Here is a 13,959-nt window from a genome sequence, read left to right as displayed (position 1 = left end):
ATAACATGGTACCAGAGGTTGCACAGTTCGGAGGCTCAAAACCCGTTGTCCATCGGCAATCATAGTACATGAACTTGTTAGACCACAAGTGGTGAGAACCTAGGCCACACAATAGGGCCTAACAATTATAATGCCATCTTCAACCCATTTACTAGGGATAGCCTAGCAACAAACAAGGGGAGCATGTCCAAAATATAAAATATTTACACCATTTCCGAGAGCTTAAGCTTTTTGGTGAGTTAGTTCCTTGGCACATTGATGTTGTCTACGTTGTTGATGTTCCATCGCAACATAAGGTGGAAATTTGAGGTATATTGGATAAATAAAAAGTATTACACACATGAAAATACATAGAAGAGAGAAAAATATTCTTAGATTCTTATCTTTACAGAGTTTCATCAAACTTTCTCAGTATAGGGGCACAGCGAGGATGCACGGCGGAAGATCTGCCTGTACATGCATTTCCAAATAAAACAAACTTTTTCTCCACTTCGGGAATATTAGTTTCTTGGTGTCAAAAGTGCAATCACTACGTCCTTCAGTAATAGTGCTGATACTTCCATTTCAAGGAATTACCTAACAGCAGCAACACAATAGACAACACACGCTTAGCACTCCCTTTAACACCATCTTTATGAACAGATATGTAAAGAGGTTTCAGGCATCTTCCTGCATCCTCCGAACTAAAGTCCAAGGACTCTGCCAACAGAATATTTTCACCCATAATCTATCAAGTACAATGAAACAGATTTAAACCAAAAAAACAGCAGGAAATAAGACTTGAATAAACTTACCACTGGTATTTTAGCTTATCCTTGACACCATTACTTTTCACTCTAAACCACTCGTAAAAGCAATCTCCTTTTTCCCTAAAGCAAGCCTTAATTATGCTTAACATCAGAACTACAAATTAAGGCCACAACTTCAACCTGTCCACAATATTACAGTAGACAAATGGCTCACCCTATGCTATAAGATGCAATGGAGCTCAAATGTTGTCCTTCCACGAATGATCGAAGAAACTGAAGTGAAGGTAGGTGGCCCTGCAATAGCACATCATAGTCAAATGAATTGCACTATCAATTATTTTCCTAGAAGGAAAGAAATATATACAAGCGTCCAAATAGACTAGCAAGTGTTTTAAAAGGCTCTGGCACCAAGGTCTCTTGGAGCCTACCCGCAAAGCGCGAGGCGAGGGGAGGAATTCACCAAACACCAAAGATGACACAAGTCAAAGCAAATGAGGAGACATAGTGAACAAAATAGGCACAACAATATGCAGCGAAGAAACATGACTCCAATATGTCCACAGCAGCAAACAACATACAAACCAAACCTAAGGGTTTTTCAAACTGATTAGCTTCAAGAAATCTGCAACGTAAAGATGCCTAAAACTGGGAGAACAAAGTAATAGAAATAATCATCAGAAAGGAAAGAAAATGTATTTTAGCTTCCCTTCCCAACAAAGGTTATCTATCAGAAATTACGCATCTGTAAAGAAGATCTAAGCCACAGACAAACCTTCCCATACAACCCCCCACCCCCCCCCCCCCCCCCCCCCCCCCCCACCCACACACACACACACACACACACACACACAAAGGTGATACGCTCAATCAGTGAAACAAGTGGAGCCCTTGGCCTTGGCCCAAACAAAACCCTATTTCCAAAGCCCTAGATAAGCTGTGAAACAGGAAGGGGAGAGGATATCGAAAGAAACCCTTTGTCCAGCATAGTCCAACCAAGAATCCTAAAGTACTGCACCGGTTCTGAACCACTGACCCAATAATTAAAGCCGATAAGCATTTGTCAAATCCAGAACAACTTGTCAAGAAGCAGCAATGGAACAACTTGTTAAGAAGCAGCAATGGAAATTTCAAAGAAATCAAAGAACTGAAAAGTTAATGGGACACATAACAACTTGACTTGAATTAGTAGTCAAAACCATCATATAAACCTGAAACTATTTACAGAAAATGCCAGAGAGCGCCCACAAGATTACATAGAGGGAACAAAACAAGGAATCCAGACGTACTCCCATCTGTTCTCCAAAACACTGACTAAACATTTGCACCGACAAGCACATGGATCTAATCAAAAGCACAACTCGTAAGGAAGTAGCAAGGGAAATTCAAAATCAAAGGAAAAATTAAGGTGCCTACATACTTACATAGCATCTGCTACAGAGGAACTCGATGCCACCGAAAAGTTAATGGGACACATAAGTTAATGGGACACATAACAACTTGACTTGAATTAGTAGTCAAAACCATCATATAAACCTAAAACTATTTACAGAAAATGCCAGAGAGCGCCCACAAGATTACATAGAGGGAACAAAACAAGGAATCCAGACGTACTCCCATCTGTTCTCCAAAACACTGACTAAACATTTGCACCGACAAGCACATGGATCTAATCAAAAGCACAACTCGTAAGGAAGTAGCAAGGGAAATTCCAAATCAAAGGAAAAATTAAGGTGCCTACATACTTACATAGCATCTGCTACAGAGGAACTCGATGCCACCGACAGAAGCACACAGAAAAAAGAGGAAAAAGGAGAAGCAAGAGGCCCTAGTCATAGCAAGGTACTGCTCTTAAACATTAATTTACCATGATTACCCTCTAGTTCAGGCTTAATGATGTGCTGGTTGACAGATCACATTTATACTAGTGTGCAACCAGTTAGTATGAAGAAGGGAAAAAGAAAGAGAGACCCTTGCGTACCAGAAAATATTTGCTTCCTCTCCTCGAATGAAATTCAGCATGCTGCAGAAACTATGTAAATAAAAAAAAGAATAAAAAATGCATTAAAATGAAAGCATAAAATGCAGGGTAAACTTGACATTCAATACTAACCATGGGATGCAGTCCCAGTGAGAGGTAAAGAGCTCTATATACACCCAGAGAGAAGTTGTACATTACTTAAGTACTCAAAACAATCTTCATGAAAACTATCCTCCCACTATACCAAATACCTAAAGAGACGCCACAAAATAAAGCCTTACCAGATAAAGATTAACAGCGAAAAAAAAGTATGAGTGCCAGCAGTACTAGCCTAAGGAAGAGTACAGAGCCAAGGTAAACTACGGCCTTGCAAGCTTTCAGATGTCAAAAATGTTGATTCTACTGATGTGTTAAGCAAATACTGGAAATTGATGGTAAAACTGTCAGCAGCAACACCACCAAGGACAAAATGAACGACTTAGACACACAATACCAATAATGCATCTACCTCTATATGCCACTAAAGATGTGCAACATATGTAAAAGGAGGACAAAAAGACCACAAAAACCAGTTTCAATAACTTATTACAATTACAATATATGGTAGTTCTAAGAAACGTGCATACTCTTTGACTGCTTTGAGTGACGGGCAACAAGCATCTGCATATATATATATATATATATATATATATATATATATATATATATATAACATAAGATAACATGATTAGAGAAACATCAAAACCTGCATGCAACGGGATGAAAAGTCTTTTACAACGCTCATGATACACATACAAATAAAAAAGGACACTGCATGACAGATACTGCAACATAAATAGATAGCTATAGAGGCCAACAAAAAGGAGAGGTGGAAAAAAGGAAAGAACCACTTAAATAGATCACTATAGAGGCCAGCAAAAAAAAAGGTGATAAAAAGGAAAGAACCATAGCAATGTACGCAACGACATGGTGATGCACTTACCCATCAGGCCATCACCCCGAACTGTAGGCCAAAATAAATAGATGAAAGAGAACAAACACACAAAAAATCCAGTGTCAGTCAAGGTCCCTCCTGTCCACAAAAAGTGAGACTCAAACTGTCGCTAAACAGTAGTTAATTATAAACAAAAGTGTATTCTTCTTTCTTAATCATAGAATCTTTAGGAAAGCAAATAATTTAAAACCACAAAGGCAAAGTTTTATTATGACAAAACCTGTATCTGTCCAACATGTACAAGTATCCAAAACATTACTACAACAATAACAACATAACAGAACACATCTAGTCCTCAATCATTGAGGGTATGGACGGAGGACCCGTATCTCTCCAACATGTACAAGTATCCAAAACACTACTACAACAACAACAACATAACAGAACTCATCTAGTCCCCAATCATTGAGGGTATAGGCAGAGGATGATTGGAGACAGACCTAACCTTTGACAATATATGCACAAAGTGGCTGCTCTCAGAATATCACTGAAACAGTAGCCCCCCAAAACCTCCACGAACCGAGGAGATACAAGGACGTTTTGTTGTAAAACCATGCCCTCCAAATCAAAGCCAAATGGCATCAGAGAGGGCAAGCCTAGAGACCCAATCAATTTATGTGCACATTATCATGTTTCCTTCTTTGATAGTCTAGAGCATCGGTATGCACGACATATCCAAAAACACTACTGAAAGGAAGAAAAAAAAACACATGTCAGACCACATGACATAACATGACAATCCAATGATAGACAAAGGGTTGGGTGTTTGTGAGTGTGTATTGTTTCTTCCTACATTCCTTGTTCGTCAATCGAAGATATAGTAACCACCCAATGGTAGAACAAACTTTGAATCGAGATTGCCCCTTATGTGTTCACGAATCTCCTCAGCGGCCTCTTGGGAGATGCTCTCCCCCGGATTCATCCAGCCAACGCAAGAGACGAGCTCTTCTATGTCCCTCTCACTAACCTGGGCGTCATCATCCTCAACGAGGTCAATTCCTGTGTAGACATACTTGAGAAGGACAATTTCCGCAAACCGCGTCAACTCACCAGGCGGGAGAGGAAGCAGTGGAACGGAGGTTGAGATCATCTTGATATTGAGCAGACAACTTGAATCATAGCGCCCCTTCTTGTATATGGCGAGATCCGGACCCTTCATCACCATATCCAAACTTCTACACTGGGGGTCAATAATAGTGAATGACTGCAAGTTAGGATGGCAATAGGATTGTTGAACCAACAAATCTAACCTTAGATTTGCATCTCTAAGAACACCTTTCACAGGAATTATAACAGAATCATTCCAATCCTTCAAAATAGCACTCACACTACGGAGAACACCGTCCTCCAAATGGGCACCCCACTTTAAGGAAAGGTTCCCATCAGCTACGAATGACGGGGCCTCGATGGTGAGATGCTGAATTTCAAGCAATTTTGACACAAATCGGAGCACAGGGAGATAGAGCGATAGTGGCGGAAGGCAAGTTGGATTAAACATTGTCGGAGGGTTGTTGTAGGGCCTAATCAATTTGTCCATCTGGTTTTCAATCGTCTCCTCGAAAACTTGAGCAATAACCAGTGGGGGATTGGCCGTGAAAGCCACGGCATCACGTTGGAAACACTCAGGAGAGACATGTACAATTCGTACCTTGCAGACGAGGCTTGCAAAGCGCTTGGATACGAGAGACGTCATCAGTAGCACCTTTGCATCGGGATTTATCTGGATAATCCCTTGAAGCAGCTCATCAGGAAGGCTTTCAATACAAGTCTTCATCCCTCTGATACGGAGTAGTACGTAGGGTAAAAGTTGTTCAGCTTGTAGCTGATATCTGTAGCTGATATGTTACTTACAAGGGAGCTTTGGCACAACCAACGAATCAATCATCCACGAGCGAGAGGGTACTGCGTCCTCCCTTCGTCACAACCAACCAATCTTCCCCGAGCGAGAGGGTACTGCAACCCCGTTCGGCAATTCCTTGGTCACAACCAACCAATCATCCACGAGCGAGAGGGTACTGCAACCCCGTTCGGATAATTACAGACGGATGGCGAGTGATTCCCCAATCTCGATCAGTTTCGCTAACGAGTGATGAAGAGAAAGGCCCAAGAACAACGTTCATTCTGACGTGGCTTTACACTGGCGTTTGTATGGATCCGAATACGCATTTAGGTTGGTAACGTGGGGCGCCTTCATTCCTCTCTGTATCTCAATTTTCGTCCTCTCTATATCTCAATTTTTGTCCACGTCTTCGGCTCAAACATATTTTTTTATAGAAATTACAAGAACCAAGATTCTGTTCACACATAAATCAGACTCATAATCGATCCACACGATTTTTGAAGAGTTTATGTTGTACATGTTGGAAGACAATGCTACAATTCCACCGCATATGTCCACCTCACGTGTGTGGCGCCCACTAGGAGACCCAAAAAAATAAAGTACTCATAAATTTTAAAATAATTTTGGGAAAAAAACTGTAATAGTCCTTGTAGTTTAGTGTTCGTGTCAATTTGGTCCCTGTAGTTATAATTGGCTCGATTTACACTCTGTACTTTCCATTTTGTTTCAATTCGGTTCAATTACTAACTTCCGTTAGTTCGCCGTTAGTCCTTTAAATAAAAAAATCATATGGCCCCCTTTTTTGGGTTAAAACAGACCCATTCGGCTAAATAAGCCAACTTTCTTATTTTTTGTTCTTATTCAAATTTTTTTTCGTATTTGTTAGTTTTTCATCAATTTTTTAAGAGTTATTGCATCTTCATGACGAGAAGAATCTAAAAAGTAAAAAATTATTATCGAAATTCAATTTTTTTTTGAATAAAGACGAAAAAATTGGCTTAGGTTTATTTTTCAACATTCCTAGTCAGGAATCAGTGTATGAGCCAAGTGTAGGAAAATGAATGGAATGACATGGTACTGTTTTTTGTAACCACTTGAGCTGTTAAGTTAGGTTTATTGTAACCTAGTTGAGTGATTTGTTATGTCTATGTATTAGGTTATGACATGGTAAATTTGGAACTGGGTTTATATAATATTCTGACTTTTGGACATGGTTATTTATCATGTTGTGACTTTTGGATCTATATCATGTTGTGACTTTTGGACATGGTTCTATATGCATTTTCAGTACTATGCAGAAAAATAAGGCATCTCAGTATTTGTCCACAAGTTGAATATGTAGACAATATCAGTGGTTATGATGTCTCATGGCTGATCATGAAAATGCTAAATTCGATGACAACTTTTTGTAGAAAATTATAACCAAATTTCTTCCCAAGTGCATCCTTATCAATGGAGAATGGAAGAATGAGCTGTATTTTGCTTCAGAGGTATATTAGGGCAAGAGGGGAATGAGTAACTCTATTCAGCTAAATAAACTAATTGGCTAATTTTTTTGTCCTTATTCAAATTTTTTTATATTTGTTAGTTTTTCGTCATTTTTTTGGGAATTATTGCATCGCCATAATAAGAGGAATCTAAAAAGTAAAAAATTATGATCGAAACCTAATTTTTTTGAATAAAGATAAAAATAAGCCAATAAGCCAATTTTTTCGTCTTTATTCAAAAAAAATTGGATTTCGATAATAATTTTTTACTTTTTAGATTCATCTCGTCATGACGATGCAATAACCCCAAAAAAATTGACAAGAAACTAACAAATACAAAAAAAAAATTCAATAAGGATAAAAAATAAGCCAGTTGGCTTATTTAGCCGAACGAGTCTATTTTAACCCCAAAAAAGGGGGCCATATGATTTTGCTGTTTAAAGGACTAACGACGGACTAACGGAAGTTAGTAATTGGACCAAATTAAAACAAAATGAAAAGTACAGAGTGTAAATCGAGCCAATTACAACTACAGGGACCAAATTGATACAAATACTTAACTACAGGGACTATTTCAATTTTTTTCCCAATAATTTTTTATGGGATCTTATAAAAAATCAATTTCAACAGATATCAGTAAATATTTTTTTTAATTTGCAAATGCGAAGCTGAGCAGTCAAACAGTTTTACCCTATAAATTCAGAAAAAATACTTACCGATATCCGTTGGAACCAACCAATCATCCACGAGCGAGAGGGTATGGTACTACAACCCCGTTCGGCTATTCCTTCGTCACAACTGACCAATCATCCACGAGCAAGAGGGTACTGCAACCCCATTCGACTAAATAAGCCAAGTCACTTATTTTTTTGTTCTTATTCAAATTTTTTTATTATTTGTTAGTTTGTCGTTAATTTTTGGGAGATTATTGCATCGTCATGACAAGAGTAATCTAAAAAGTAAAAAATTATGATTGAAATCAAATTTTTTTTGAAAAAATATGAAAAAATTGGCTTATTGGCTTATTTTCGTCTTTATTCAAAAAAAATTGATTTCGGTCATAATTTTTTTACTTTTTAAATTTCTCTCGTCGACAATGCAATAATTCTCCAAAAATTAACGACAAACTAACAAATACGAAAAAAAATTGAATAAGAACAAAAAAATAAGCCACTTGGCTTATTAGCCGAACTGGGCCACGACCTTCCTTCGTCACAAAGGGTCTAAAAGTTTCTTTTTGACATTGACATCGTAATTTTTTAATTTAGAGATTTTGGGGGTTATGCCTTTGTAAAATCTTAAGCTTGCAAAGCCTTACCCTGCTTTGGTCAATGTTCTTGGGCATACCATGGCTCCTGTGATTTCAGAACTCGGTATCATGAAGTGGTCATTAAAATCTTAAGCTTGCAAAGTCTTACCGTGCTTTGGTCAATGTTCTTTGGCATACCATGGCTCCTGTGATTTCAGAACTCGGTATCATGAAGTGGTCATTAAAATTTCACTGCACACCACTGTCCCGTCATTTTCCCAATCCGGAACAACCCTAATGACATCAAAATGTCTATATTTTATCAATTATTCTACCTCCACATCAAAATATTTAACAATTTATGCATCTCCACTCATAATAGGGGTGGATTTGCACACACTAATGTGTGTGTGGGCTCTATCTCTATTGTAAATGAAAGTGTATAGATGGGTTTGTAAGTGAACGTGGAGTTAGGATTTTCGATATCTTATTCTACATTTGGATCTGATTTGTCGGCCGTTGGCACAAGAAACTGGAAAAGGGAAGTCCAGTTGAGCATATGGCGACACCTCATCATTCAGAGAAACCAAAGGTCAGGATTAAAACAGCAAAGGACACCTCCAATTATGGAGTATTTAATACGGGATCGTTTTGGTTGTTGACGGCAGAAGCATCTCCAAAATTGATTCCGTCCATTTCTTTTCCGAGTGCTGTTAAATACAACTACGAATTTGCTATATATAGTTAATTTATAAGAGAAATTTTTTGAATTCCTTCTTATGAATTAGCTACATATAGCAAATTCGCAGTTGCAAATAGCCCTACCCTTCTTTTCCTTTTTCTTTTTATCGTGCCCCATCTTCCTCGAGAAATTTTTCAGTGCCGAGTAGGTATGACATAGTGTCCGTTCGGTGCATTCGGACAATCCATTTTGATTTTGGATGGCTCAAATTTGGAGATTGAAAAAGAGAGAAAAAGAGGAGAGAGAGTGGTGGGGTGAGAAGAGAGAGAGTGTTTCAATCTGAGTCGTCCAACACACTTTTAGACGGCCCGAATATGGGTGCTCGGCATCACGTCAGCCGGGTAACATGGTACCCACCCGATATCCAAAAATTCCTCATCATCCTCACTTTAAAACCTTCTCTCTTCCTCACACCCAAGATACACTACTCTCTCTCTCTCTCTCTCTCTAGGATGACAATTACCTCCAACCCGTCCCCACCTTCGATCTCCCAGGGATGACAATTACCTCCAACTCGTCCCCACCTTCGATCTCCCAGTCCTGATCCAAGCGGGTATTTTTCTTTCCGACAAACAAATGGCGTGTGGATGCTTTTTACTTCCCTCGTCCCCGTTTTAATCCAATTCAACTCCGATTATAAGTATTTATATTTTTGTATGTATATGTCTAAATAGATTTCATTTAATAAGAGCAATATACCAATCAAAGTTGTCAATTTCGTACCGGCTAACGTGTCGCTTTCACTACTGGAATGGTAACTTATCGGTCTATATCTTGGTACCATTCCGAATTTATCGCAATTAGTATTTTACATGTATTCGATAAATATCTACCTTTTCAAATTTATCGCTGTAAGCAATTACTCCGTATTTATATTTAATGGAGTAAATTTATCTTTAGAATAGAAACTTTTTAAGTGCTAGTATCTTTTTTATGTGTGTGCGCGCATGGGATAAAAGCTCCCTGTTTCTTTTAATTTTCCGACAAAACCAAGAGCAAACATTTACGGTCTGTTTGGATTTTGGATGCCGGAGATGGAGGCTGAATTTGGACCCGTCCGGATATAATCTCCTGGTTCCATTCAAATTTGGTGTGTTGCTTTGTTTGGATTGCAATTTGAAAAGTTTTTTGAAAAAAAATAAGGGTAATGAATGGAGAGAGATAGAGAGAAAAAAGTTAAAAGTAAGAAAAATCTAGGAGGAATCTAGGGAGAATTTTTTGAAATTTTTTTTTAAATTGCAAAGAGAGAGAGAGAGATTGGTGAGAGAGAGAGGAGAGAGACGAACCAGATTTGGAAATTGACGGCCGGAACTGAAGGGTTTTTTTTTGGTCAAAACCAGAGCTGAATTGGGGAAGAATAATCTAAAAAAGGGTTTATTACTCCTCGATTCCACGTTCTTTCCAAAGTGGGGAAGAATAATCCAGTGGTTTGGTTCTTAGAAACCACAATGTCCCAGTCCAAAGGTTTAGAATGACTAAAATTAATCCAAAGGCCACAAACAATCAAGATTGAAACCAAAAAAAAAACTCCCTACACTTTGTGACAAGTTGAATTAATTATATTAAAATTTTAAAAATTAAATTACTATATCTTAAAAGTTCAAAAGTATGAAAATAAATACTTTTATAAATACAATTCTTGATTTAATGCCTAATCCTGGAATAATTTACGTACCATGCTATTTATAAACAAATTTGTTGGACACATTTTTACCTAGCAAATTTGTTGCACCTACTTTCCATTTTCAACTACCAAACAATGTATTTTTTTAATAACCAAAATTATTTTAATTTTTTAATTAAAAAATACTCCCTCCGTCCCATAAAGTTTGATACTTTCACTATTCCAGTCCTATGAAAAAATTAACTATATCTTTTAATTCGTAATGTTTTTTTATAAGTAATATGGATTTTATTTGTTCTATTAAACAAAGTTCAAAAAATCGCATAAAATATTATGGATTGAAAGATATATACAATTTAAAAATGTCACGCGTTTATGCCAAACTTTATGGGATGGAGGGAGTAAGGTTTAAACCTTTTACAGATATTTTGATTAATTTTATGCAATCATTAATGCTAAATACTCCCCCCCGTCCCTTATTTAGAGTTTAGTATTTCATTTTGGGTTGTCCCTTAATAAGTGTCCATTTTGTAAAGTTAGTGGGTAAAAATTGGTGCATTGTCTATTTTGTCCCTAAGGGCATGTTTGACAACAAGTTTTGTTTGGAGGGAATTGGTAATGAGGTGGGATTATGATAGGGATTGGTAAGGAAAAGGGATTGATAAGGAGATGAGATTGGTAATGAGTATGTTTGTTTTGCACCGGATTAAACGATATGAGTATTGTTTGCCATGTTTGTTTTACATGAGATAGGATTGGATTAAAATGTCTATTTCCATTTTTACCCTTATGCAAAATAGTAAAAAAAATAAAGCAAAATTTAACTGTTCTATTTTTCCCTGTGGCTGTTATATAACTATTACAAAAATAAAAATATTACTACAAAATATTTGTTCTATTTTCTCTTGATATCCTTTTTTCCTATCTAGTACTTATCTTTTGTAGTTGCCATCCAACAAAAAAATACAGGGGGATTTTTTTTTTTTTCGGAACCTGCAGGCCAAGCCTGGAATAGCAAGTCCAGTAATACGAGCAGCACAACACTACTAATGGACTGTAATAGCAATCTAAGCAGCGAGGGTAATTGTGTCAATCTATGTAAAAAGGGAGGGCATAAAAGTCTTCCAACACCAATCCTAGGGGAATAGGATTGGTAATAACACCCCCCCTGGGTTGGGTAATCCTGCCAATTTATGGGATTCACAATCCCATAGGACTCCTAATCCCTCCTTCTAAAATCTAACCAAACAAGCAATTACAATCCCAAACCTGTAACGCTTCGATTTTTCGGAAGCAATATAAAATAAAATCTTAAGAAAATTTGCTAAGTAAATATAATTTTTCAAAATAAAGTTTAGCTATTACAGTAACAAGATAAATTTACTGATTCAAAATACATTAACTTCAGAGCTGACTCTAGGCTTGATACGAATCCTAAACATACTCAATCTTCGTTCTTGATGTTCTTTTCGTGTCGAACTGCACCATCTTTGAATCCTCTCCATTGAATCCTGCACCCTCTGGCAAATTGATCGCCAAAGCAAACGATTTGCCAGGATACAGACGTATCCGTGAGTGATAAATTACCCAGTAGAATAATCCAACCCAACCATACAACTAGCAGGTAACAAGATAATATTGAATCGAAGAAGTCAAACAAATATTTTTTATATAAGCCAGTTCATTACTATCCATTAACCTATCGTGTGATCTAAGATCTCATCCACGAGATCTTTCCTCCCCAACCGTTAGTCATGCTCGGTCCCATAAGATCACTTTCATTTGCTGTCGCAGATACACCTAAGTTATATACCGAGTGTGCACCCTAATAATTACAACAAATGGAAAGCTTATCATGCTTGAATCACAACTAGGATTCGTTTATCTTATACACCACTTCACAAACTATTTCATAATCATCATTGGACTCCCGCCAGTCTATCAATTCGTCGCTGGACTCCCGTCAGTTTCAATCTCATCGCATCTCAAAATCTCGCCTGCAGGCAATTTCTGAAAAGAAAAACTTCTCAATTTATCCATTACCTAGCACCTTCTAAGTGAATTGTATTTCGCATACCACCCCATGTCTCTAGGGGCACATCTAGCATTCAAATCATGTAGTAGTGCAACATACAATTAATCAAATAATAAACAAAACAATTAGTAAGCAATGCAATCACGCAAATTTTTATGAATGGGTCGTTGCCTTTAATCTCGTATGACCAAGATGATAATAAGTAAGAACTTTTAGAAGAATTTAAAAAATATATATTTTTCTAGGCTCTCATTAATTATTTCTAAATAATTAGATTGATTAAAAATTAATTAAATACATTAATTAGGTAAAAATATTAGAATAATTAACATGACCTTAATTAGAGTTCTAAAGGTCCTATGCAACTAGTTGAGTGTCAAAAGTTGGGTTCGGAGGGTCGTGGGATTATTTTAAATAAAGATATTAATAAAAGTTGTCGAAAGTAAAATAAATGGATAATAAATTATTTAATAAATAAAATAGGTCGAGATTAATAACGTTTCATCTTCGGAAAGTAAGGAGTCTAAATAAAATTACTCGAGCATTAATAATAAGGTTTATAAGGTCGTAAGGTAATTTTAATTGGAAACACTATAAAAATAATAATAAATAGTAAATTAAGTAAAGAAAAAAAAAATTAACAAGATATCATCTTTGAGATGCGAGGAGTCTAGAAAAAATAGTTTGGGCGACAAAACGTTCTTCGGAAGGTCGCAAAAAATTTTCGTTGTAAAATCATGAAAGATAGAGAATAAATAATTAATAAATAGATAAAATATGATATTACCAAGGTATGATCTTTAAGGTGTGAAAAGTCTAGAAAAAATAGTTCGGGTGACAAAAATGAGGTTTCGAAGGTCGCAAAATTGTTTCGAAACATTTAAGAATTTCTAAATAGGAGTATTATTAACTTAAAACTTTTATTAACCAACTTAATCTACCAGATAAATTAACTGATATAACTAATATATTTTATACTAATATGATATTACATTATAGGAAAATAATATCACATCAGTAGTTTTTTATAATATTAATATCAAAAGGATTGTAAAATAAATATCATAAGGGTCATATTCTACGTAAATAATTACAAATAAAATATTGGGCTCAAAAATAATATCAAATTGGTGAATATTGCAGAAAATGCGTAGTGGACTATATTTTTCGTTCGGACTCACTTCATGCCCTAATAAATTGTCAAAACAATTCAATTATACTTAGAGAAAGTAGAAAAGTAGTTGGATAGGATTATAATACC

At 36.5% G+C, this 13,959-nt stretch overlaps 1 protein-coding gene and 1 non-coding gene across 2 annotated transcripts; both read right to left on the bottom strand.

Annotated features, from left to right (window-relative positions):
- Nucleotides 1-292: 292 nt before the first annotated feature.
- Nucleotides 293-3,392, bottom strand: LOC131310902 (uncharacterized). Its single transcript, XM_058338161.1, has 5 exons — nt 2,860-3,392; nt 2,728-2,778; nt 964-1,043; nt 795-869; nt 293-699 (listed from the first exon to the last, which is right to left on the bottom strand). Coding segments are annotated over exons 1-5 (270 nt in total). The 5' UTR covers nt 2,923-3,392; the 3' UTR covers nt 293-698.
- An 865-nt stretch (nt 3,393-4,257) lies between these two features.
- LOC131312173 (small nucleolar RNA snoR100) lies at nt 4,258-4,365 on the bottom strand. Its single transcript, XR_009195750.1, has one exon. It is a non-coding gene; the product is annotated as a small nucleolar RNA snoR100 (small nucleolar RNA).
- Nucleotides 4,366-13,959: the final 9,594 nt, after the last annotated feature.

The sequence above is a fragment of the Rhododendron vialii genome, chromosome 12a, assembly GCF_030253575.1.
Source record: "Rhododendron vialii isolate Sample 1 chromosome 12a, ASM3025357v1".
In the NCBI taxonomy this organism is placed as follows: domain Eukaryota; kingdom Viridiplantae; phylum Streptophyta; class Magnoliopsida; order Ericales; family Ericaceae; genus Rhododendron; species Rhododendron vialii.
Note: the sequence above shows the minus strand (reverse complement) of the source record. Positions and strands in the feature narration are given on the sequence as shown.